The sequence below is a fragment of the Pomacea canaliculata genome, linkage group LG6 (assembly GCF_003073045.1).
Source record: "Pomacea canaliculata isolate SZHN2017 linkage group LG6, ASM307304v1, whole genome shotgun sequence".
Classification (NCBI taxonomy): domain Eukaryota; kingdom Metazoa; phylum Mollusca; class Gastropoda; order Architaenioglossa; family Ampullariidae; genus Pomacea; species Pomacea canaliculata.
In genome coordinates, this window is record NC_037595.1 from 24072832 (window position 1) to 24100817 (window position 27986).

At 41.0% G+C, this 27986-nt stretch overlaps 1 protein-coding gene across 1 annotated transcript; it reads left to right on the top strand.

The window, feature by feature from the left end:
- Positions 1-172: 172 nt before the first annotated feature.
- Positions 173-27974, top strand: LOC112566966 (polycystic kidney disease protein 1-like 2). Its single transcript, XM_025243397.1, is given in 36 exon segments — positions 173-2392; positions 4066-4322; positions 4537-4619; positions 4868-5043; positions 5709-5912; positions 6268-6441; positions 6645-6761; positions 6992-7131; positions 7711-7764; positions 8184-8276; positions 8449-8586; positions 9454-9556; positions 11342-11514; positions 11882-12127; positions 12258-12592; positions 12957-13015; positions 13291-13383; positions 13702-13793; positions 14170-14400; positions 14770-14937; positions 15313-15470; positions 15954-16249; positions 17463-17661; positions 17955-17962; positions 18074-18336; positions 18573-18699; positions 18918-19159; positions 20070-20244; positions 20880-21031; positions 21034-21146; positions 21670-21997; positions 22456-22563; positions 23036-23437; positions 24754-24904; positions 25176-25240; positions 25725-27974. Coding segments are annotated over 36 exon segments (7749 nt in total). The 5' UTR covers positions 173-372; the 3' UTR covers positions 25731-27974.
- Positions 27975-27986: the final 12 nt, after the last annotated feature.

The window sequence follows — 27986 nt, forward strand, 5'->3', positions numbered from 1 at the left end:
CTACTGCTAAAAACATAGTCGCTTGCAGGACCCGCTGCATTCCAAATCCAATCCAGTATTTAGCCAATCTATAATACAATTATGAATTAAAATTCCTTAACATTATAAAATATGCATAACAGATACAAACAACGGCGAATTTTTTTTCATGTTTGTCCTCAGGTACCCAACAACGCCAATACGCTGGGTTTTACCTACCCTCACGTCTGGAAAAATCCAGGTGCTTTCCTCGTGTACCTCAACGTGTCCAACCGAATCAGCGCTAACTACACACAAGCAAACGTCACAGTTTTTCACCCGCTCAACGGATTTACGCTTTTCACCTCCGACACCATCTTGCAGACGCTGGAAGAACTGGTTTTGAGGCTAACCATGGCCTCCGACACGAAGGAGCCCATGGGAAAAATCACCTTTAACTTGACGTGGGGAGATGGTGCAGCAGAGTTTAATATCCTCAACATCAGTGCAGGTGATAGCCTCGTCTTCAGACACACGTACGTCGTACAGGGTAACAAGACCGGCAGCCTAGAGCTGGTCTCGCCGTCAGATAACAAGGCTTTCCCCTTTGCAGTAATGGTGTGGAACAAGTTAAACGTAACATTGAACATATCGCCAACAGCTGGTAAGCGAGGAGACAGCTTCACCTTGACCTTTGTCAACCCACCAAATGTAGGTTTTCAGTACATTATAAACTGCAGCGGTGGGCATTTATTCAGTAACAACCAGTCGGCATTGTATGCAAACTTTTCTCCTCCCGTCCCTCCCTACACCGTCTCCTTCAAAAATTTGGGAGTATACGTCATCAACCTTTACACATTCAACCCCCTGTACTCGTTTAACACAAGCTACACTATCATTGTGGAGAATCCCCTCAGGCCTGACGACCTGACTCTCCTTCCTGCGCAGACTATAATACCTGTTCCTGACGGCAACATTACTTTTACAGTAACAACCATAAACCTTACGACCGCCTTCTGTATCTGGGACTTTGATCACAATGATACGACAAGTCCCGTATATATGAACATTTCTGAAAGCTTTCCTGTGGAAAAGTTGCACACGTTTTATTCTGCAAGAACCTACTTGGTGTCCTTTCATTGCTGGAACAACATATCACAAGTGACTGAGTTTTCAAATGTAACGACGAGGAACTGGAACATGACTAACTTTATTCTATCCTACAAAAACGTTCAAATTATTGACGGACAGGTTCCTCAAGCAGCCGTCATTTTTAGCTTATCACTGTTAGACACCCAGCGTCCTCCCTTAGGGCTGAAAGCGGTCTTTGACTTTGGCGACGGAAGTCCAATTCAAAATATAGATTTTCAAAACTGGGATCGGAGTCACACCTACCCTTCTAGAAACGTCTACAATGGCACACTGATGCTGTCGCATCCAGACAAGGGCAACATTTATTTAAACTTAAATATGCGGGTTGGCACATTCCAGCTGGTCGGGGAATCTCTTGGTGGCTTGGTGATGTCCGACACATTCCGATTTAACGTTTCTGTTCCAAGGAATTTTAGCGGCAGTGCGACTGTGTATTTTGGAGACGGAAGTTTTACCTCAAAGTGCGAAAAGGTGGACACTGTTTGGATATTCTCCCACATCTATCAACGTGTAGGATACTACCAGGCTTCCTTGACAGGTTATGGCCCAGTAGTGTCCAACACCTCCAGTCCGACATTTACAGAGAACGTGACGTTTCCTGGAACGCTGGAGGTTGAGGGATCGGTGAAAGACTTAACTCTAGAGGTATTTCCAAGGGTAATACACCATCCTCCAGGAAATGTCACCGCTCTTGTATGGCTGTACTCCCCTCACAGGATCATGCACTTGAACTGTACGTTTAATTGGAACGAGATCATGGATGAGACTTTTATCACCTTGACCGGTCCAATGGAGTCGAACACTGTAGTCACTTATCAATACAACTACATTACGCTGGGCTCCAAAGTCGTGACGCTGGAATGTAGCAATGCCTACTCACACAACATCGCTCAGGTGGAGGTTTTCGTGAACAATGACTGTTTCTCGCCAGACCCAATCTTCGACAGACAGTACAGCAAGCAGGCGAAGCCCATGATAGTTCTGAACTCCGAGCCGGCGAAACTTGTCACACGCACAGTCATCAAGTGCACGGACATCAAACCCAACTTTACCTGGGCTATCAAGATCGTCAATAACGACTCGATGCTGGCCTATAAGTACCCGGATCTGGATTACCTGACGTGGGAGCGTGGGCAGCTGGAGCCCGACTTGTACCGGTTCAGTCTCAACATCTCCTTCGGGCGCGAGCATGACTTCTGTTGGCTGTCGGAGATGATATACGTCAGGGTGGAGAGGGCACCGCTAGTTGTTGACATCCAGGGCGGCAAGGTCAGGAAGACAGGTGAGTGGCCGTTGTAAAGAGGTTTGTTTGTGGCGGGGAAGATTACTGCTACGATTTTCATGTTTGTAACGTCAGTTCTGTGACTTGCATTCACAACCTATATGAACTACTAACATTCTAGGAACGATGAAGTTAGACGAACATGTGTGGTTTGTGTTATAAATTGTGTTAATGTGATATAAATGCGTAAATAATAGTGTTTACCTACCGCGTTTTCGCTCAAGAGCCTTCAAAATATGGCCCGTTTCCGAAGCGGTAAAGCAAACGCTCTTTCGTCATCTCTTTGCACACATATCTTGATGTAATCAACACAGCCCAGCAGAAACTGAACAACTGAACTCACGACAGGATCGGACTGTTTGCGGGGATGGTAGTGTGGGTGTGTGGGTGTAAAAGGGGGTGGGGGGAGGGAGGGCATAAACAAGCAAAGCCCACGTCCAACCTCCACCGACAATACATTTATGTCCCTGCTCTATCACAACCCTGGTTGACGGTGATCAGACGATGTTGAAACAAAAAGATTAATGAAACTGAGTCACATGTTGCCGCCAGATTTTTCTTTGCTGAAGGCCGCCCTCGAAGCTTTCTCATGACTACATCAGACACGTCCATCACGTTATTTGCGATTATTATTCTTTGTCTGTGTTAAAATGTTACGGACTGCCGACTTTTCACGATAAGTCATAGTTGACAAATTATTTTTTAATAAAATTAACAAAGTTAATAAAAAAAAGTATGAAATAGTAAAACTTAACAATTAAGCCGTCTTTTTCCCCCACCCTTGTTTTAGCAGTCAACACCAATTAGAGAGAGAGGGGGAAAAATGAGCGACAGTTTTGACTATTCAGACGTTGAAATAATTTCTCGTGCTCAAGTAGCAGATGTTCTGAACCACAAGAAATGCAGACTGTCAGCGTCAGAATAATCCGAACATTCTCTCTCTCTGATTGGTGTTGACTGCAGGCAATGGTGTGAATGGTGCACTAGCTTGACGTAGTACACTGTGACAGTGCTCGTTGATCGCAAGTTCGAATAGCAGCGGATAATTAATTAACGGATGGGTGTTGGAGGCTGACACTTACAGTTTTTTTTAATTTCTTCTGATATCTGAAAAAAAAAAAACACATGCAAACCATTCAGGCTGGTCTTTAAAATGCTTTAAAGTGTGGCACGTTTTTCATTCAGGGGTGCCTGGTAGTGTAGGGGTTAAAACGCTCACTTCTCACCACTGCAGTGAGTGCCTCACGGTTCAGTTCTCGTCTCGGGACACTCTGCATGTGACACCTGTTCGCGGGGGCTGGGCGTCGGGGGTTTTCTACGGGTACTCCGGTTTCCTCCCCCTCCCTCTCCCCACAGTGCAAAATCCCCGCAAGGTGGAAGCACTTTCTTACTAAATGAACCAAACATTTTCAGCCATGCTCCGAAAGTCTGAGTTAAAACTTAAAAACTTCGGGTATGAAAGAAAACAGATGATTTATAAACATAATTTGATGACCGATTCCCATGCATCTTTGGATTAATATAAACTATGTACTATACTGCAGCATACGTGCATAATCATGGCTGTGAGAAACCAATATAGCTGAATGGTATATCCATTACGTTAACAGTGCTGCGATGTTTTAGAATCATTTCCTCTCGCCCTAACGTTCATTGTACATGTCGGCTGACAGGTGATCGTCACGCCATAGTGGACGCTCGGACAGGTTCCTATGACCGCGTCATGGGCTACGGCAACAACAATGGCTTAGCGTTCACCTGGAGCTGCAGGGCCTACAACTCCACCAGCGTGCAAGAGTTACTCTCCTTGGAATCGGCTGCTCCCTCAGGCTTGTCCATTCCATGTGACAGCATATCCACTGAAATCGAGGCTGGCAAGAGACAACTTAACATCTCCGATGACGTTCAGTCTATGGGATTTCTGTTCGAGGTTTGAATGTGTGGTGTACTCCGCGTCGTCATTTGTCGATTACTTTGTGTCATCATTCTTATGGTAACTGTATATCGTGACTAACTGTTTGAAGTTAATGACGTCATCACTCTTGTGGTAACTGCGCTTCATGATTGTTTCTAAGTTAATGACGTCATTAACCAAAAGGTCATTGCGTGACCTATTTGCTTGAGAGTTTTGTTTCATCTTACAGGTTGCTGTATCCTACGGTGGATTGGCATCCAACGCCACTGCGTACGTACAGTTCATCCGGGGCTCTCTCAACGCCGAGATCGTGTAAGACGCCGTTTGAGTGTTGTAGCTGCCTTGTGTCGCAGACTTTGTACAGAGGACAATGTTCAGAGATACCTCTTGCAGTTCACTCTTTTGTTCACTCACAAACACACACTCTCAATCACACATGTGTCCATCCGTTAGCTGATCCTCACATAAATATTTGTCAACATGGGAAATTACGTGGAGAAAAAAAAAACTGTACAAGTTTGTGACAGTTGAATAATCTGTCCGCTCTGTCTTGTTCTCAGCTGCATTGTGAACTGTGGGATGAAAGTTGCAGTGTCATCAAAGCTGATTCTCTTTGTAACCTGCGATCGCTGCACAGAGGAACCCAGTGCCACAGTGTGGAAGATTTTTAAGGTCGACAATTCGACCAACGGAAGGAAAGTCGAAATCTCGGACACTAACATTTTTGAGAAGACAGGTATGTAAAAACAGGAGGCACAGGTACTTTTCTGTGTAGACCTTATTAGCTGACGACTAAAGGCGGTTGGCTGTCTGATTAGATTCCACTTTTCTGACACTGTACTCAGTATCCTCATAAACATATTCTGTGAATATTTTGATTTAATACAATTTTTGTCCGGTAGAGCTATACCACATAACAAATAGCCACAAGTCTTTTTCTAATAGTAATGGACGCTGCAAGCTATAAGCAACTATAATCAAAGACATATTTCAGAGGGTCTTTGTTGTAATGGTCGTGGTAAGTCATGGGTCCTGCAAGTCGTTTCGGGTCTAACCGTCTGCATGCTAAAGGGGCTTTTTCTTGGATAGCTTCCATCATAAATGTCCTTTTTGGTTCGGACGTAATTTCCCTGCTCCCTGTTTTGCTCTACTCCTTTATGCTATTCGACCGGACGGTACATCGTCTGCTACCAACTAAAAATACCTCCCGTATTTTTCGTTGTCTTCCTTTACACGCCCACCGCATTAGCCGTTCATTACGTATGGCCCTCAATAAGGATCAACTAGCCCCTCCCTACCACGTGGATGGTGTGGGGGACTTGACGTGCTACCGCCACCTACTTCCTACACTCTGGACTCTAGATAAGAAGTTGTAACACGCGACAAACTCATTTCATTTAGCATCATCATTGACCATCACGCCCGCAGGCACAAGCGGTGAACGAGGGGTGGTGATCCAGGATAATGCTCTGGAAGGTGGTCAGACGTACCGAGTGGAGGTCAACGTGACACTGCTGGATGATCACTCCACTGGTTTTGCTGCCAGAGAGTTCAGGACAAACTGTCCGCCCTGGGGAGGCAACTGCACGGTGACCCCACTACAAGGTAAGCGGATTTAGGTGAATGCAAATGAACGCTCTCCTGGTAGTAACATCAGTGAAACTACGTTGTTTTCTAGGTCAAGGGTTGATCAAGAACCAGGTAACGCATATTGTATATTTTTAGATGTTGGCTGTACAAATTAAGAGTATTTATAGACCTAAAAGAAACTGATTGTATGTTGAGGTGGAATGTATAATATATTTTTGATCCTGCAGAAAGTCCATGCCTTAATCACACTCGTTTGCACGACCAACTCTGGTTATTGCATTCAATATTTTTCTTTCTAAATCAAAATAAGAATAAACAATCAATCTCAACTAGTTTTAGAAAAACAAATTTTCTCTTTCTTTTCTTTCAGGGAATGTTATGATGGACTCTTTCTCGATGTGGTGCACTGGCTGGAAGGACGAGGGTTTTTCTGAGGACGAAAACAGTACAAGTGATGGCAACAAAGAATCGCTACTTTTGGCGCCTTTGATTTACAAGTTTCAGCTGAGAAGAAATGACACCGTTTTCCCCATCGCTCAAGGAGGTGCAGTAAATTAAAACGTTTTCTTTTCTCAATTAATAGCAAATAACTAAAATACATTATACACAAATGTTCTCCTGCTGCGTTTTTATCGATTTATGGAAAAAAATTGATTGAAACTTATATAAAACGTTAATGGTACAAAAAAGCAAAAAAAGCAATAAATAAACGATGAAGTAAATAAATAAATATTTAATTTCTGGCAGGGGAGAGCAAAATGCCTCGAGTAATGTTGCCACTCTTTCCTGGAACAACAAATGATTCTGAGTATGAGCTGGTGGCTCGTATTTATGATCCATGGAATGACTTCGTTGAAGTTCCCAGCCTATAAACGTGAGTGTTTTCATGAATGAAAGGTAAATTTTGCAAAGTACTCTTTGTGGTCAGTTAGTCCTGCAGCATCTCCTTAACTGACCTTTCAAAGATTGTTTTTGCAGCGTTGTGGGGTCTACCGAAAGCAGATATACAGTGATGGGTGACGATGCTTGATTTAGGACTTAAGACAAAGGCATTAATTTCTTTTACAAAATGGACAATGAATGGTTTGTTTCAGCTTTACATCGACGAGAGCAGTTCAAGTTTAGAAAAGACTCTGCTATTTTGGATGGTCAGTCTTCGTACACTAACTGGTCATCGAACTTGGAAAAGCAGATGAAAAGTCTTACTATCGCCAGCTCTCTGATCGCTACGTTTGTAAGTGACTGTACTTTCTATAACCTCTGCTTGCGTGAGTGAATGTTCTCTTCTTTCTACTCTCTTCTATCTACTTAGCAGTCACGAATCCTTACTGTTTCCCCACTATCACGAAACCAAATCCAAAAACAGGATTAACATTTGTTAAGCGCACCTAATCGGAGACTAAACAAGTACACAAACAAACACAGGAAAATAAACACAAACAATTAAATGAACACACCAACGGAACATAGAAAAGAAACGACGGACAAACAAATTAATTACGCATCCAGTTACCCAACCATCATATTATTATATTTGATATTCTGAGACCAGTATATATATACCTCTGCGCACTACTCTCTCTCTCTCTTTCACACACAAACGTACGTACGCACGCATGTACGCATAAGTTTGCACGCACACACATAAATCCGCTTACTCATGTACACGAGGAGTGCCTATTCAGATGATAAATTTTTAAAATTGATTTAAAAATAATTGTACACAAGTAATGCAAAAAGATATAAAGTATGAAGTTTGCGGAATGAAGTCTGGAACAGGGGCTGTTGGTGCTTATGACAGGTAACTTATTAGAATGTTTCAGACAATCAGACGGAACTGCAGATGGCCCAGAAAAGTAGCTCAGAGGTAAGTTTGCTGATGCGTATATAATATTCCTATGTTTTTGTTTCACAATACATACATGTAGTATAGTCACTTAATATTCTCTCTTAAGGATTATACTTTTATTATTCCGACTTTGTGGCAGGAAGGTCCAGTTAAGTGTAAAATAGAGAAGTCATGTCTATCATTTACTATTGTTTTTTTTTTTTGACATCCATTCTACCCACCATATTTTACATATCGTATATAAGTTTAGTGAAATAACAAAATCAATGAGGTTTCGATGTCATATTCCTCACACTTTATTTGAAAGCACTTGAAGTACCATTTTAAACTACATAAAATATACTAAAAGAAAATAAGGAAATAACCGCTGAGTATTTTTGAGAATATTAATCTAAAATCCCACAACATTAACGAATAGGTTGTAATTATGTCCGCAGAACATAAATCATGTGGTCAATGCTGGCTGGAACGATATTTGGACCGAACTCCAGCATCCTTCAAGCACTCCCATCAGAGACAATCTGACCGCGGTAAAACTGCTCAGCATCCTATCACACCCTGGACAATATCTAACCTTTGCTTTTTTTTAAGTCTCTATGTTTGTGTGCATATGTTTGTACGCAAGTCATCGACCCCAACAGTCATCATTTCATAAACTTACGGAGGCATACATATCTACATACATGTCTATCACTGTTGCAGGAAACGGACAAGTTCATTAACATGGTGCGGATCCGCGGAGAGGATGCCAGGAACCTCTCTGGCCACGGACTGACGGCCCTAGCGGAAGGACTGAGCATGATCCTTTTCAATCCCGCCACCACCAGCCCCGACTCTGTGGTGAGTGCTTGACTCTCGCTCACAATTATCACACTGGGTGGTCGTTCCAGCTACAGACTTCTGGAGCGAAGCATCAATGACTATACATACCACGATGGCACACTGAACTCCAAATCGTGGTCTCTTGACTTATACCTGACTAATCAAAGCACTTCTTACCGTAAAACATCTAAAGCCTAGCTTGTTTGTCCTTAAACTATCAGCTGTTGCAGAATTAATGAAAAAAATGTTGACAACTTTATTTACTTTCTTCCCTATTTTATCTCGAAAGACTGTTATTGTTTGTTCTCAGAAGTATTTATAAAAGAAACAGGAAATTTTAGCCTTCGAAGCATAAGTGACCCAAAGTGAGGCTCTTACGATTTTGCCACTCAAGTGTTCCCTGCTAGTTCAACAAATGTGTACCAGTACCTGATCCATTGTAGAGGGCTACGGGTGAAAGGAGAAGGCTGAGCTCTTTTGGTTCTGTGCTATGCATGCTAGACATGGTAAGACAATAAGTAGTTCGCAACCCAAAAGGTGGTGGCATCTTTCACCTTTCAGTCATTTGTATGTACTTACTTCTTTAATTCCACTAGCTGTGATGATGTGTCAGCCTGAGGTGACCTTGTGCGGGGTGCCCACTGAACCTCCTGTTGCTGTGTTACTATATGAGTGGGTGTGTGTGCACATGTGTGTGTGTGTCGCCAGAATCTATTCCCTTTAATTTCTTACATAATCTTCCCTCTAGTGTGCTGGCGTGTCATCATACCTGTAATTGCCCTTGCGGATTAATAAAGTTGTATTGTATTGTATTGTATTGTATTGTATTGTATTGTATTGTATTGTATTGTATTGTATTCATTATTCCAATTTTTTATTTCGCAGGCAGCCACCATACAGCTGATAGAGATGGCCACTGAATCACTTAAGACCTTATATACCACGAAGCCTTACCCAATCTTCGAGAACCTAAAGGAATCTATTTCCGGTAATTGGTTAAGACTCACTCGTAGTTTTCCATAATTACTTCATGATTTGGAATAATAGTCTGTCATTTGTTAATATGAAATGGCTTTAACGAATCATAATTGGTAAGTTATTTCGAGATTTTTCTTTGTTAGATTAACATATACAGCATAACTGCACATTTTTTACGTAAATATTATAAGGCGAGGGAGGTAGAAACTCGGTATGTCATGATGCCATACAGCTGCAGCGTTTTATATAACATTTTGTAAAACGTGCTACACACACCTACCTCTGCATGCGTGCTTTGTTGTTGTTTGTTTGTGTTTTATGCCGTGCTAGCAACTATAGCTATATCACGGCAAAAAGTACTTGTAACTTTAAAGGTTTTGGAATAAAAACTTCCTAATTCTTATAAACAGGCCAACAGAATAAGTAACCAGAATGTAAAATAGGGTGGGAAAGCATTAAAAGGGGTGTTGAAGCCCAAAAAGGTTACCATCACACCAAAAACAAAACAGAACTATCAGGATATAAAAAATTTTAATTTCATGATAGAGCCCTATTCTCTTTAAAAAGGAAAAGATTGCCGCCTATAGGACGGACCTAAATAAGGAAAATAAAGATTTTTCTGTAAAAAATTGACAACGAATAGTCTGAAGCTTCGGACAGATAATCAAAAAGTGTAGAACAGTAAAAGTTTCCCTACACAAGGGACTAACAGGTGGCGGTTCACCTCGTAAGAGGTGTCCTTGCATGGCATAGGTGTGTCCTGTCTTTAATCTTGTAAGAACTACCGCCTCCCGTCTCGTAGGGCGGCAAGAAGGTAAGCGGTCGGAAAGGCAGGGAAGGGTGGCATATAACTTGTTTTGGCCCAGAGTGTCCCAGTGGCGTTGCCATAAGGACTGAATGTAGGCCGAAAATACAGATTTGCAGTCTCATGAAATAAGTGATTGAAGTTTACCATGCGTGCGACGAATTACAAAGACACACCTTGACGAGTCCCCTCAGACAGAGATGGACGTACGAAGGTGGAGGCTGTTTATCTTCCGTTGTAGATAAGATGAACAATGGAGACGTTTGACCTTTAGATGTAGTTACGATGACGGAGAGTGAATGCAGCTGATGATGGACAGCGGTCGGAAATGTGGACGTCCGGAGAAAGCACACTGTTTTGGCAGCTGTACAAAGACGTCAACAACACAGCTCGTCCATCGGATGTCAGAACCAGAATGTTATTCTTTCGTTGTTTACAGACAGTTCCGACCGGTCTTCTGTTTGCGGCTTTACGCAGACATGTTTAACTGCCTCCCCATGACGTCTTTTTTTCTTGAGATTGACGTCATCCAATTGACACGATCAAAGACGTAAGGCGCGAAACACTACTCATTCACGAGACCCACTACAACTCATTACACTCTTCATTGAAAGTTTCGTCTTACTTCTAAGGAACACTAGATGAGTGAATCAAAATGGTTTGAAAATGAGCTGATTAGCGTTATCACTGTTAATTCGAATAGAACGTCGGTAGAAGCATTGAGCATGAAGTCACTTGTAATGGATTCGCTTGTGCGTCTTTGTCATCAAGAAGAGGTTTCTATCACATGTAAACCAAAATTAAGCATTCCTTGTTTAAAATTAATGTTACTTTGTCTACTATTGACTTATGGATACTTTTGATGATTTGATGTAACCCATGACTGTTTTATGTTTTTAAAATTTGATTTGTTACGATTTAGCATGACCCGTGGGTGGTGGATGTCTTTGATGATTTGGTGTGATTTGTGGATTTTTCTAACGTTCACAGCTATGACGGCGCTACTGGATCGCGTCATTGCCGCCAGTGTTCCATCATATCACATAGCAGATGGTCGTGGAATCGTCTTCAACTCCTCCGACATCAGCAAAGATGACGAGAATTTTATCCAAACCAGTCTTGGTATTCTCTCAGCCGAGAAAGATCAGCACAAGATAGACCTAGTAAGATAGGTCTAATAACATGCACTTAACAAGATAGACCTTGTAACGAAGGTCTAGTAGGTAAAAGAAGGAGGACAGACTTCGTAAAATATAACTACTTTGACACACTTTCTAAGACACACCTAGCAATATAAACAAAGGGATAGATTATTTTGTGAATATGTAATGAATAGGTGAGTAAATGCATAATATGATAAATGTGTTAGTTTATTAGCTCCTATCTTTACACAAATACAAAGAAAGCACAGCAACATTTTTCAAAATATTTGTGAAATTAACACATGATAAGTGATTTACATTGACGACATACACATACTCTCCTGACTACAAAACATGGCTAACGGGCTCTGGGTTTTGGTGCCCTCAGATCAAGAAAGTCTTGCCTAAGTTGGAGGAAACACTACACCTCATGTACGAATCCCTTCTTGTTGGAATGGTCGTCAGTCAAGTCCCAGAAATGGTCGAACGAGGCGGCTTATCGTTAATGGCCAGCAAGATGACAGAACACGCCCTAAACACCACCACCATCGTCGCCGACCCCAAAGCGGTCGTTCTAAATATTAAAAGTGGCGGTGACACAGCGAGTGACCCAAACTCGGAGGTAGTAGTCAAGGTAACCTACAAATTAACGTGACTAATGAGTTTTATTTGGTTCTAAAAGATAAAGTCTAAATGTAAATTTATATGTGGGCTCTGCTACACCTTAAAGCTTCTGAACCATATTGAGTTATATCACTTTGCAGGCCACGGTGTACACCCAGAACCCGTATGCCTGGTCGAGCGATTCCTCTTCCTACAACATCACATCACCGGTCGTACGGGTGGATCTGCGAGACAACAACGGTACCCGAGAACTGAGCACACTCAGCATGACGATCAAGAGAGGTGCCAAGGTCCCGCTACCTTCTCTCGACTCCTTTCTTTCCAACGACACCCGCGGCGGCCCCGATAACTTGCTGTACCATCGCCTTTCAGTGCCCTCTCTTCACTCCACTGTGGTGACGTACATACAACTTCCGCTTGAGATGGGGAACGTCGTAGCCTACTTCCGGTCTGGCAATGCGCCATCCCTAGAAAGGTATAGACAAAGACGGGTTTTATAAAGAGAGGGTTATCGACAGCAGAGCCCTTATGGTGCCACAATAGGCACTTTGGTGCCATAATATTGCTGTTGGTTTTTTTTTTGGTCTTAGTAATATCATGTTTATAATATCATAACCAATATAAACAAAATTAAAATCTCAATATAAACATTGTCAAGAAATTTATGCTCATAACATTAAGATGATCTCACAACCTGTAGGTTATTGTTAAAATAAAATGCTTTGTCAGCTTTTTTCTTTAAGTTTGTTACACAAATTTCCGAGAAGTTCTATTTTTGAACCATTCAGATATTAATAATTGCGGAAAGTATTATCAATAAAGCTATACCCTGTTTCCAGGCATAACTTCAATATACAAGGGGAACTCGTTCGATCTACTGAAATGGAATTGGCGGTCTGTAAGTATTCAAAATAGTTTCGTTAATTTCTTCATTGGGTTTTTTCTAACATTTTCGTCATGTTGGTGTTGAGCGGATTAAGAAGATATCACACGGGCATATGTCTGATTTTTGATGTTTATTTTCATGTATTTTATAGTTATGCAGAACTTGCTGGACATTCTCCTTTTCCCTTCATATTTCTTTTTTTTGTGTGTGTTTTTGTAGGTATGTCTAACAATTTTGGGCAAGACAGTAAAAAATATCTTGTAACATATTTGGCTTCTTTTTAACAGCCTCTGACGAAAATACGACAACGTTTAAATTTCTTGTGCCCGCTGGTGTCCTTAAGGTTGGCGTAGCTTTGGTTGGTTTCCACGTAGCTGAATGTAAGTTGGATGATACTGTAGAAAATGCAGAACAACACATACGCACACGTACACCCACACGCATACGCTCGCGCTGACAAGTATGCAGCCGTGTTGTCTTCGGAATGACGTATGGGATGATAAAAGATTTGTGGCCAACAGTTTGCTTCGAGATTTGCACAATTCATTTTTAAAAACTTGAAAGATTAATGCTTATATGATTATGAACACAAAGATTTTTGTGAAGAAACCTTGAAAAAAATACAGAAAATCATGTAAGTGCATAGGATTTTCGGTGCACAATGAATATAAATAACCCGATCATTTCTCTGTTTTTAGGTAATGAGACCTTTGCCTACAAATATCTGTCGTTTACTGACAGCTGTCATGTTTGGGACGAGAACAACCACAAGTGGGTTCCAGCCTGCAAGGTGTTCACATTGTGTTATGAACCACGATAAAGATTTTAATTTTTAGCGCAAATCAATTAACATATGACCTTTTAATTTTTCTATAGGTAAAGACGTTAGGAAAATGTTTAAATAAAATGATTTTATAATAATTAAGAATTCAGAATTGATATTTAGCATGTAAAACTTACTTCTCACGTCTCTATCGCTAGATATTTATCAAAATATAAAAGAACAGCAATAACATAATGACACTTTATGAAATCAGTACAAGTACAATCAACTGACCACAAGAACGCAAAAGTAAAGTATTATTCCTCTTTACTTTTGAAAATCCCTCTAGAGCTGAGAGATCATCTAATGACGCTTGTAAAGCGAGGTTTTCTTTGTCTCACAGATGTCCTCTGCTTCGACTGCTACCGAGACAGTGTGCACCTGTGATAATCCACCAGGTGTGGCCTTTGCCAGCGCTTTCATGGTGCCGCCCAATACTATCGACTTCAAGCTTGTTTTCTCCAAATTTGACCCCAACAACGCCTCGGTATACGGCACACTGATTGGTCTTCTGCTTGTCTGGGTGCTGGGCGTTGTGTGGGCCCGACGTCAGGATAAGAAAGACAAAGAAAAGGTAAATGTTTTGTAAATGTAGGATTTTCACGACTTTCGCACGGGTACATAGTTTAAAGCGTGCGTGAGTTTGTGTGTGCACGTCTGCACATGTTGCTTATGTAGATCTGCGCATTTCAATGTGTAGTAATATTTTTATTATCCTTCAATAACACCAAAATCTCCCCACCAACATCCACTTAACGAACACCTCAAGCTGACACTCTTTCATAACTAAACTCTTAGAAAGCCTATGATGATTTTTGATGTTTAGTGAAACAACATATTGTAATCATCTCGCGCTTGTATATATATATATATGAGAGAAAGAGAGTGAGAGAGAGAGCGATTACGTTTTATATTTCAGTCATTTTCTACATCTGTCTGACAGTGGCTGGTAGGTTACCTGAAGGACAATCTAGTGGGAGAGAACTACCTGTACCTGCTGACAGTCCACACAGGGTTAAAACGAGGCTCTGGCACTAAATCCAACGTCAGTTTCGTCCTCGGAGGCTCTCATGCGGACTCCGGCATCCGGGTCTTATCGGATGGCAAACGGGTTCGTAGTAGAGGTCACAAAGTAAAACATTTTTTTAATTGTTAAATTCAATGTTCACATAAAGGAGTGACTAAAGTCTCGCACGCTGAGCAAGTGCTCAGTAAACTGCATCTTTCGATTGGAAACAATATCCGTTATTTCTTTAACAGCAAATGCACGTATAGTGCATTAATATTAAACTGGAGGCAGCTAACAGGTGTGCATCCTTATACCCTTCAGAAAATTTACTACACTAATGCAGTTACTCGTTTGACAGGTTGTCGATGTTAATACTAGTTTGACGATAATGATGGCGATGATTATGACAACGACAACAATAACGACGACGACCCGGATGACGATGACGATGATGATGGTTTAACTGTACTGTCACAGGCATTAGAAACTGGCAGTGTGATGAGATACATCATGGCAACGGACTCGTGTCTGGGACATCTAGACTACTTACGCATCTGGCACGACAACAGCGGCGGGTACCAGGCCGGTTGGTTTCTGAACAGGCTGGATGTTGAAGACTTGCAGATGGGTCAGAGGTTAGAGAACTATTAGCAACAATCTGGATGAACATACTATCTGTACAGTATTGGGTAAAACTGAATTAAGTATATTTGTCCGGCCCTCTAAAACCATCTCAATTTCTCTTGCGGCCCCTTGGGAAAAATAATTGCCCACCCCTGCCTTAGAAGATAGAGATGTGTGTGCATGTATATGGATATATTTTTAATACCTCAATGCCCTTACATGGTGACATAATAAGGAACCATGAATCTTAAGTCTTCCTGATCACCAGAAATAAAACATTTCCTTAATTAATAAATATATTTGTTAGCCTGAGTGCAGCTCACATGGGTACAACTCTACTTTGATGATGGAAGTCCGTTTTCTAAATCATATTACCTAGTTTTAAGTAATTCAGATCTCCATTAAACAGTTCTTGTTCCTAATCCCCCCAGTGGAGCATAGGGCGTAATTAAACATTTCACAGAGCATTAAAATGCCTGCTTTGTATCTTTCAGGTACCTGTTCATCTGCAAGCGATGGCTGGCTGTGGACAAGAACAACGGCGTTGTAGACCGTCTTGTTCCGCTGGCCCAGCAGGACGAGATCATGTCTTTCGACAGGCTGTTCTCGGAGTACATGAAGATCGGCATCACCGACACCCACCTGTGGCTCTCCTGCTTCCTGCGTCCCGCGCCCAGCACCTTCACGCGCGTGCAGCGGGTGTCGTGTTGTCTGGTCCTGCTGCTGTTAACCATGATCACCAGCGCCATGTTCTACAAGACTGAAGACAGTGAGACTGGAGACAGCTCAAGTGAATACCTTTACCTTGTTTGTCCACAAGAAATTGTGCAATGTTTGAACGTAGGAGACAAACAATAACAGCAAAACACTTAGTAAAATTTTTTTTCCTGTATAAAATATGCATTGGTAGCTTGTAAACTACAGGATGACTTCTTTTCACTGGTAATTAATGTGGGCAAGATTATGTTTATTTACAAGCCAGTCGTACCAGGTTTAATTTAACAATTACAAGGTTACAAAACCTTTTGTTAGAGCACTCACTACCAGGCTAAATCTCCTGGATCTAAAGATAATACGAGTGATTAAACTTACAAGGTTTGTCTGAAAAGTACTCCCCCTCTAGTCTAATGCCCTTTTCTATCATTCTCTGCCATGTTTCTATGCACTGCTTCACGACAGTTGCCAAAGGACAAATCGCGGTTGCTTCACCATGACAACGCACATGCTCACAAGGCCCTGAGCATCCAGCAGCTAATGGTCAAAAAGAATATCACTGACCTAGAACAACCTTCCTAGTGACCTGATTTTGCTCAATGTGACATTTTTATTTTCCCCAAGCTCAATGGGATCGGAAAGGAGACCCGTTTTGAAGAAGTAGAGGCCATCAAGCTGACCGTAAAGTCTGAGCTAAGTGGCATATCCTTCCAGCAGTGCATAGAAGCGTAGCAAAGAAGAATGCAAAAGTGCAATTGACTTTCAAGGAAAAACCATGTAATTTGATGTTTCGAATTAAAATAAACTGTTTGTGTCACCACCCAGCCTGCAAGAGTTCATCGGCCCCGAACGGGCCCGTTTCGGGCTGAGAAATGGGGCCGTTAAGGGAAGTTACACTCCCAGCCCGCCGTATTATGGGAGCCTAAAGTGCATCGGCCCCTTGCGGGTTTGGGAGAAATAACTCCCTCAGCCCTTCAAAGCCCCACCCTAAAAACACCTCGCAGCCCTTCCATAGTCCCTCAGCCCTCCAAGGCCCCACCCTAAAAACACCTCGCAGCCCTTCCATAGTCCCTCAGCAGTGCCATTACTTTTCCGACAGACCTATTATTTCCGATATTACGATCCCAGCTGTCTCCCAAAAAGCGAAAATAAATCGTCCCAGGTCTTCGTCTGAGGGATTTTATTTCAGTTTCTTTCATGTAGCTAACATACAAAACAGATGTAATTTAAAACCACACATTAGTGTATCCGAAAAGATCGGAAAGTATTACTTTTCACTATCTACTCAGATTCCGTGGGCATGGAAGTGAAAGTTGCTTTTCTGCGCTTCTCCTTGACAACCTTGTGGACGTCGTCTGTGTCCATCGTCATCACTTCTGTCCCCATGATGATTTTCGTTCTTATCTTCCGCAATTATCGGCCCCTGACAGGGCCCAGGGCTGGAACCAAGAAATATCTAAAGAAGGAACTCACTGAACTAACTGATATGTAGGTTGCACTACCTAATAGAGACAGACCTAGGTTTTAAAAAGTGTTTTATAATAACTTCTCTTTTTAATTTTTTTAAATTTAAATACCAAAATTTATCTAACAAGATATAATCACATATGTTTAGAGAAGCACTTTAAAATCTCGATAAGCTTTCATTACTTCTTTAGAGATAAGGCTTAAAAATAAAGAATATGATTGTTAATGTCAAGAACATATTTTTGTTTCGTGACAAATGTTTTAAAATATTAAATTTCTATTGATCTGTGAGAACGATTAGGCTGTTAAGCCAGACAATCTCGTAAGGCTTGGAAACAGAAAGAATATCATCAGAACAGATACGCACAGTCTGTTAGTAACCAACATGTGAAAGGGAACAGTTTTATTCATTGTTTTTGAATTAATCTTTCAGTGCCAAAAACACCTGACCTCAAAGAGAACACAGGCAAGTCGGAAGAGAGCCCGAAGGACTCTATGGGAATCAATCTGCAGACTAACCTACTGCCCCACTACTGGTGCTACATCGGCTGGCTGCTCCTGTTGGCGACTGCAGCGACCTGCGCCTTCTTCCTGGTGCTGTACAGCATGCAGTGGGGCATCACTACCTCCGAGGAATGGCTTGCCTCCTTCGTGATCTCCTTCTTCGAGAGCATCTTTGTCATGGACCCTATCAAGGTAGACACATTACTATAATAATGCTGTCTGCACAAACCTAGGATTTAACTGCTTCTTTCAGAGTGTACACAAAAATAAATAGTATGGAATCAAACACTCTTTTCAATAACGAGGAATGTGCTATAAAGCGCTGATTCATTAAACAGTAAAATCTTAGCAGAATCAGTCGAAGTAAAATATTTTTAATCAATGGATGCTTCATGTTTATGTCAGTTTAATTGTGCGTGTTTGTACAGGTGATATTGCTGGCGTGTCTGCTAGCCTACTGCATCCATAACCCATACACAGAGCAGCCTCACAGTGAGGACGTGACCTTGGAGCGAGTGCAGGCGGAGGTCAGCATGTTCAGCGCTCGGGCTGTAGGTCAGTGGCGAGTTCTTGCCTTCTGTATCTGGTGTGGTCTTGTCAGCTAGAACATGATGCTATTTACACGTCCCATCTTCTCTTGTCTGCTCTTTCCATTGATAGCGTTCTGCAGTTTTTCCTTTATCTGCCACAATTTATACTTGCTATTCGTTCATGCCAGATTGTGATGTGTACACGTTACACCACTCTACTTCCTGATCTCGTCTTGCCAACAGATCCCGCAGCTCTGCCACCTGACCCCCCGCCAAGCAATGTTCTGGCACAGTCCCGCAAGCGTCGCTTACAAGAACAAGAATCACAGCTCGTCTTCTTCGACCTCCTCCTTTATATCGTCTTCGTCTTCTGCGTCTTTTCCTTGTCGTACGGCAATCGTGACGAAAACGCGTTCTACCAAAATGGCCACCTTGATAGTCTGCTGTATACGTCGACGTGTGATGCCAATTTTCACTTCGATAAAGTGAGTTGACTTTTGTCAGGGGGCATCACTTCCCTAGGAACAGAAGATAACACTCTTTCTCTTTTATTGGTAGACGAAAGTCATAGAGCATAGTAGTTTGTGCGCTGGTGATCTGTTAATATGAGGCTATGTGACATGTATGACCATGTGTGCAATAATAAGCGAGTGACATATAGTCTGTGGGTGTGTAGTGGGGCTGGGGTTGTAAATAAATGTGCGTGTTAAAAATAAATGAGATTACAATACCAGAAAAGCACTTTTGAAAGTTTGACAGACGACTTTATTTCTGCGTAATGTGGCGAAGAAAAAACTCGAATCACTAAAATTGAGTAGAATTAACAATCTTATCCAGCTTTTTTAGTACATTTATTTTTATTTTATTTATTTAGTTTTTTATTTTGTTGCAATCCGCACAACTCCCCCTACAGGAACATAGTATCACAAATACTTAAGCAGTACAATGAAACTAGGCCAATATCGTCAAATAAGGAAACATTAACAAAAAAAGGAAGATTTACATTCCTTTTCCAAAAATGGAAAAAAAAGTCTTACAGGTGAATACAAAAGATTGTTTTATTAAAATATCATCTTACAGCCATTTTATTTGCTCTAATTTTACACACAGTCCCTACACAGTCCAACCTAAAGGAAAAATAATTGATGTTAAGCAGTTTTCAGAACATTTTCTGCTTTTTGTGTTTGCTTGTTTGTTTCATTCGTCATCGTGTGTCTCAATTTCCAACTGGCCAGTCAAAACAATAAACCTACTACTTCGCAGGCGAGAACTTCTTGTCACAAAGAATCACAAGACAAAATAAATCGAGTTCATTCAGAAGACACAAACATTAGAATTAGGTAGGGAAATAAAATAAAGCAAGCACGCAGTATAACCGTGTGTAATGCTCTTTAGATCACCAAGCGAGAAGAGGTGATGAGGTGGATGAATGAGACGATGCTGCCCGTGTTGTTTCCTCTGAGAGACAGTCTGGGTAACAGCCTACAACTACGTGAACGAGTCTTCACCTCTGACCCCAGCAGCTTCAGGGTTGGTCCCGTCCGGGTCCGTCAGCTCAGGATGCCTTTGAGTGAGAGAACCGTTACTACGTCATCTCTTTAACTGTCATCGTGTTGTTGCGTCATGCATTTCAACGTCATCATATTGCTACCTCGTGTGGTGTGCGTCATGACGTCTGTTTGTCTGTTGTCACGTGGTGCTATATCATTTGTGTCATGTGATGTTTACTTCTGTTTCCATGCCATCCTTTGCCATTGTGAGTTTTCCTCACTGACTTGTCTCACTGTTGTGTTCCTACTCACTGTAGAGTCCAGCCATTCCTTCGCCGGGTCATTGTGTGCTAGTGTGTCACGTTGGTGGCATGGCTCTGATAAATATATACTGCTACATGTACCCTTATTTCAGACGGCTGTAGTTTGATACGTACTGAAGCAACCGTTGGTTGTAGCTTTGTCTTTAAAGCTCTAAAAATATACATCCACTCGTATCTCCTGTAGTTTCTCATTATGCGGCTTAAGGTACAACCGAATTACGGGACCCATAGTCTCAAGGTCCCAAAATGCCGCGTATCCTGCCCTAAATGTTTGAGTCACAACAAACCTGAATAAAGTTTAGTTTTTGAAAAAAAAAAAGCTTTGAGGTAAGAGCGAGTGAATGGGAGAGAGAGTGAGAGATCAAATTTATTTTACTGTTTTTGTCCCAAAGTGGAAAGAACCAGTTCAGTCGTAGGTTATTCTGCCCTGCTCGGAAAGCGCCAATATTGCCCCCCTTACAGCATGGGGCAGGAGGAGACGGGGATGTACTGTGTAGGGTGGAAACCACTGGCTTCTTGCTCCTACGAAGAAAGAAAACCAAGCTGAGCCGGGCCGCCTGGATGTACCAGAGCTTTGAAGGTCTCTCCTCCCTGCCTGTATGGGGAACTTACTCCGTCTACAGCAGTGGCGGCTACGTTATGGACTTTTCCGTCAACTGGTAGGACATGTTCCTTTGCCGATACGTATTAGTAATTTTTCTAATCTGACGCCTCTGTTCGTTAATCGTTTGTAGACACAGTAAATATATTTCTTCACCGCTGTTTGTTTCCTTCGGCCTAACTCGCTCGTTGAAATCGGTGTGACTTATTCCTTTCCCGATCCATTTTAGTATACTGGCACCTCTGTTAGTTCTTCGTTTGCTGACGCAATAAATGTTTGTTTAGAGTCTTTAGACCGTTTGTTTGCTTTTGACCTACATTCGTTCGCTTAAGCAATTTAGTTTTCCTGTACCATATTTCTTCGAGTAACTTCTGTCTTAAGTGAAATGTTTCAGACGACAACGATGTCATGATTTTTTTTCATGTAACTAATTCCATATCCAGGAGTTAGAAGTTTCATTATTTATAACACTGAAAGTATCTGACATCAATTTTTGTATGCCGGAATGAGAAGTTTTACATAATTATATCTGAATTAATTTAATTTATAAATTTATGATTTATTTATTTTATTAACCACAGGGACGTGATAAGTCTAATGTTACAAGAACTAGAAGAGAAGATTTGGCTGGATGAACAGACACGCGCCGTCTTCGTAGAGTTTTCACTCCACAACCCTGACAGCAACCTGTTCTCGTACCTGCGACTCTCTGCTGAGTTCCCCGAGACAGGGGACACCTTCCTGGGAAGAGAAATACATACCTTCCGCATCTACGAAAACCTGCAGGCTATAGGTTTCTACATGTACATCTGCAAAATCATCGCTGCTATCGGTGTCGTCATCTTGACCATCAAGACTGCCCTCAAGATCAAACAGCAAAAGCTCGGTTTCTTCAAGGACTTGTGGCAGGCGAGTTGATCTGTAGACTGAAAAAGTTAACATAAATTTTACTTGAGTTTAACTACACGTTCATTAAAAAAATGTAGCGATTCCAACTTCGTAATTCAATCATTATTCATAACAAATTTTAATGTGTAGATATGTTTTAAGATTTAATTTAACCATTGTTTTGAATATGTCACTCTTTCACTTCCATCGTAATTAAAGGCCTGGAGAAAATATTACTTCACCTCGTCCTGCTGTAGAATAATTTAATACTTGTGTCTGTTGATATATCCTGTCTGCTGACTTTTGTTTAGAAAATATTAATACAGTGACTAAAGGATCTTCTTAATCCGAGAAATGTGAACGATAGTTGACCGAATTTGGTGCGACTTTTACTACAACTATTATGTAAAAGCTTGGTAAAATATTCGTCTATATCATTCCCATTAAGAAAAATACATAACAGCATTACCTCCGTACAGGTGTTGGACGTTGGCGTCGTAATGATATGTTATGTTACTGTGGCTTTCTACGCCATCAAGACAATGAAAGTTAACGAGTCCATGGCTGCCTGGCGGGATAACCCTAAGGTAAAACGCCACGTGATCATCAGCATGTAAATAATCTTTTAAGATAATACTTCCTTCTCAAAATTCATTGAAATCGCTTTGATACTAATAAAGGTCATTAAGGTGTCGTTAAAGTCATGACAGCAAAAATACCGTGTCAACTGTCAGCAGAGAGTGCACGCAGATTCATGCAGACATGTCACACACACGGACACACAACACACAATATGAATAGAACTAAAATGATGGTGCACATGAAACATAACGTTCACGATCAAAAACGATACAACCAGCTATAGGCTGTTTATGTTTTCATGTGCATGAGAGAGAGAGATAGTAATACTCAAAACGAAAGAAAATGAAAAAAAATCACATTAGAGGCTACTGGGTGCTCATCAGCTCTGTTTTAGGATAGGATGAATCTCAATGTTAGTAACAAGGAAAGAAAAAAAAAGAATTGCTAACTCATCTCGTTCACGTTGTTTTCGCTCAGCAATACGTGGACTTCTACCAGACGGCCTTCTGGGATGACATGTATGGATACTCGCTGGCCGCCGTCGTCTTCATCACCACCATCCGCCTGCTTCGCATCCTGGGCTACAACCGACGACTGACGATGATCGCCGCTGTGCTGGCCAACTCCGGCCGGGACCTGTTCGGCTTCTCGCTCGTCTTCGCCATCGTCTTCGTGGCCTACCTCTCAGCAGGCTACCTCGTCTTCGCCAGCACCTTGTCCGAGTTTCGCTCGCCGTGGGAGTCGGTCTTCGCGTTGTACCAGCTGCTGCTGGGCAGGAACGTGCTGGCAGCCTTTTCGGAGGACCTGGCGCTGTTCGCCTGGGTCTACTTCATTTCCTACGTCATCCTGGTCTTCATGATCCTGATGACAATGTTCCAGGTGAGCCCGCCAAGTTCCGTCTACCCTTTGCTTTCATGGCGTACATATGGACTTAGTGAAGGGAAGATCCTGTGTTGTAGAGGTAACGATCTGTCACCATTGCGGTGAGTTTTCTATCATCCTGGGTTCAAATCTTGTTTTCAGAGCTTTTTTTTTTCGCTCAGAATGTGACACTTGTTCTCGTGGTTGTGGCTGTCCGTCGGTTTTTACCCTCTGATTAACCGCAGAAAATAGTCAATTAACATTTGACATTGTTAAGAAAGAGGGAGAAGCTGTGCGTCGTCATAAGATGTTAAAGGAATAAAGATGATTGCTGAAGTCGTTTGGCAATGACACGAGGTTCACATCTTTGTCTCACACGGGGCCGAGTGCATCACGCACCGCCATGGGTGGAACAAGACGCGGGGTTACCATAGCGGTTAATACAACTACAGAGGATATGCATTAACAGCTAAAATAAGTTAATGGAAATATTCAACAAGTTTATGTATACAGTCTTTCAACAAAATCAATGTCAACTAAATCTTTCTCTAAAATCTTTGGCACAATGTAGAGTAGGTGCTACTTTCATTGTTAGAATATAGTGTCTACATAACCTGATAGAGCATAGAGCAGATAAATAGCCCTGCAGTTTTCTCTCTTCTAAGTTTTTCAAAACTTTAAATCTGTTGTTTAGCAGGTTAGTTATCCATGATACATTGCTATTCCTATTGTTCGTTTTCTAAAATACTGATATAAGCAGCCAAAAATAAATGTTACCGGTTACTTAACTAGGCAAACACTTGCTGGTACATAAACTACACACGAGATTTCTGGACCTGCACTAGCGTGGTTCAACTCCTATCTCACTGATAGGACGCAGACTGTGCTTGTTAATAATCAAACATCTCGTCCTGCTCCAAAATTACTCTTAACAACCTTTTTCGTCATGTTAGTCTTTTTCACACCCTTCCTTTTGCGATATCATGTTACTCTCAGCTCTTGTTCTTGTTATTTGGTTCCTCTTTGTGTTTTTTGTATTTCATTTTATTCTTTGTTTAGTACGGTTGTTTCTTCTGTTATGTAGCGTATATGCTATTTGTTTTCCTGTCCCTCGTATGCTGTCCATGTTTCGTTCTTGTCCTTAAAAAATTATGTTTAGAATTTTTCACATTGATCTGTGTCTCACTAAAGCTATATGTCTCGTACTAGATAAGAACGTGTTATAATGTTGATGCAATAATGGTCATATGGTATTTGAAGGGCATGCAGTGCTATTGAATGGTTTGTCTATGAGGAGGCCAGCTGTCGTGGTCAACTCTTGTCTTACTTTGCAGGCGATCGTGTGTGGGTCTAGCACCATTGTCCGCTCAGAGGTCAGCAGCGTGCCGCCCCCCTATGGGCTGACCAACCTGTTCGTCAAGTTCTACCATACCGTCATCGCCGACCTGCTCCCTGCCTGGCTTACACGTGGCAAAAGTGCTACAGGTACTCTTCTGGCTGACTCTTTTCTCTCCAGGCATGCGACTAGTACGCGTCTGTATTTGCAGCCTTCATGAAAGATTGTGGACGCACGAGCGTTTATTATTAATTTGTTCTTGCTTTTCTACTTCAAAAGAGAAAGTAAAAAAAAAAAAACCAACAAAACACCACAGATGATTCACGGTCACTTCAAACTTGCCGAGGATGTACACTAAATTTTGCATGTAACTTTGACCTAAAATCTCTCAACATGAACACATTCAGATCATGTCTGCAGGTCTCGCTAAAGTGCATGCGCAATCAGAAGGAAGCACATCCTCACTTGGCGACAGGAAACTACAGGTGAGTCACCGTTTTCTGCTTGATCAGGTAGACCTGTGCACTTAACAATGTGATATTTCCTAAGAATCCTCTTCATCATCTTCGCTGCATCTGTTTCGTTTTTTTATCATTCCTTTGGGTTTTTTTTATTAATTACTGTTTTTATGTTTTTTTTCTTCAGTTCTTTTTGTCCAGACCAATCTTTTCATAGAAATACTACCCGTAAATGTTATTCAGTCAGTAACGTCAGCATAAAGGTCTTAGAGCAAGTGAGACATACTGCAGATAAAGTGCAGGCTACTGAGCAGTGAGATGCAAACATGAAAAATAAGCTGTCAATAGGAAAAAACCTATAACTATTAAAATCATATTTATTTGCAGATGTAACTTTTGTCATAACTTAAAATAAGGTTATCCCCACCATGCATGTATTTGCGCATGCACACACACAGAAAAAGAGACTTCTCAGCGTTCCTACGTATTCCTTTTCGACTCTTTCATCTAGGCATGAGAGCATCTGAGTACAAAAAGGAGCCACTTTTCTCGTCAACAAACATGAGCCATGTTTGGTGAAATAATCTAAAGATGATATGACTGAGATTGGCGAGATTTCACTAGGCAAACTACAAGAGTTTGCCCCAAGTTCAGCTTTTTGAAAAGTAAGTTTTGTTTCAGCCAGTTTACTTCACATGACATAAACATCTCGAATATTTCTGAGACCATAAAAATTTCCTGGAAGATGGATTTTTTGAAGTATTTCTACTTCCTCTTGTGACATCATAGTTATAGCCTCCTGCTATGTCAATGTGTATATCCATGAATGTTTTGACTTTGTTCTAGCATTTTGACCTTTTACAATGTTGCCTTAAAGTTAATTTCTTCTTCCTTACTAAATGTAACGATAGTTTGTGCTCACTGGATATTCAGAATGATTACTGAATTTAGTATTATGCTTGCTTTTTTCATCAAATGATTTTTCATGTTTCTTGCCTCCAAATTCATTATGCATTGAAAATGGAAATGAGCAGCCACAAGTTAAAAACATAACTATATAGCAATGTTCTTGGCATGTCCCAACTGGAAAGGGACGAATAGAACCGGGTCCAATGGCGGGTAGTGGTTGCAGCCCTATGCTCCACTGGGGGCGAATAGGAACAAGGTTTTTGGCCACTAGAACTTTCGCTTCAGCAAAAGCAGGTTGTGAAGATGTCACCAAATTCAGCAATATAAACTTCCAGCTGGAAGGGTTTAAACAACTTGTCTATGAGCTCCTTTAAGTTTTTCTTTCTTATATTATTAAGTCATAAATATAACTGAATTATAATATTAATCATTTGTCTTATTTTAATAGTGAATGTTTCCTTCATAATCACTACATGATTTAAATAAAATAATGAAATATGGGATACAGAAATGAACTGGAGGTGTTACTGTTTTTTAGATTGTGTTGCATTTAACTACATTCTCTCTTTTGTGTTGTTATAGTATTGCAAAAGACTATTTTTAAAGATCGGGTTATAGAATTCTATGAAGCATGTCAATCACATCACTGAACACAAAATGTTTAGTCCTACTTAAAATCACTGCACCCTGTAGGAAAATGGTTTGTGTGCTGGACATGCAGCAAGCACATTCACCTGTACTTTAAACACTTGATGTCCAAGATATATCGTATTTAATGCAATTGACAATTTTCGAAACACTGATTTTCTTACTTAAAAAAAAAAATTCATGTTATTTGGCAGCAGCCTTTTCCTTACACATTACTTTGTAGCTATTATGCACCCTGGTTGGTTTATATATGTATCTTGGTCTAGTAAACAATATTTTTCATCCTTTTCTGTGTATGCATATGTGCAAGTTTGAGAAATGTATGAGCAATAAATGAAAGGGGAGGAAGACATATAGCTATCGTAATTACTACGGTCACAGTCTTCATGCATCAGGACACTTTACACCAATTTCTACTCATTATTCTGCAGAAGCTGCCTCAATTTCTCAAAATTTTTGGAAGCCTCATGGGTTTGTGCGGGAGCTGAGGATGTAACTAAGCTTGTTTTTCTTTTAGCAAGCATGTGTGAGCAACCAACACGGTTGCCAACTACCAAACCTGGATTTTAACAAACTCATGATTCTCTCTGCTCAATCTGGCAAATTAAAAACCTAACCAGAGCCCTAACATTGTCCTTGTCACATGAACAAGTTAAAAACAGGTGTGTTTATCCACACCAGCACTCCATAAGAAGTAAAAATAAAACTGTGCATACCAAAAATTAAATTGTGCATATCCATGAAAAGTATGCTACACCAAGTACAATACAACTCCAGCTAAGACTGTCACCAGTTGAACTGTTTGAAGCACTGCATGTTGACTGCTAACTCAAGGTCCTTGAATGTGCAGAACTTCCTTGAGAAAAAAATCCCTGTATCTAGATGGTGCTAGAGAAAGTCACCATATAAATGTGCATTATTAATAATAAGAATTATTACTATCAACAGAAGGTAAAAGATTAGCTTCTGTTTTAACCTCTAACTCACCCATTATAGTGTAGTATCAGAATTGATAGTTTTATAAATTTATTTTGTAGTACAGTGATGGTCTTGTGATGCACTTGCTTTCACCTGACAAAAAGTTGCTAAAATCATCAAACTGATAAAAGAATATTTACTGACTACACTACTGGCTTAAACCAATCAAATTTTCTGGTATTCTCTCTTAAAATGCAAAAGCAAAATCTAATGACCATCAAATTTTTTTTAAAAATCC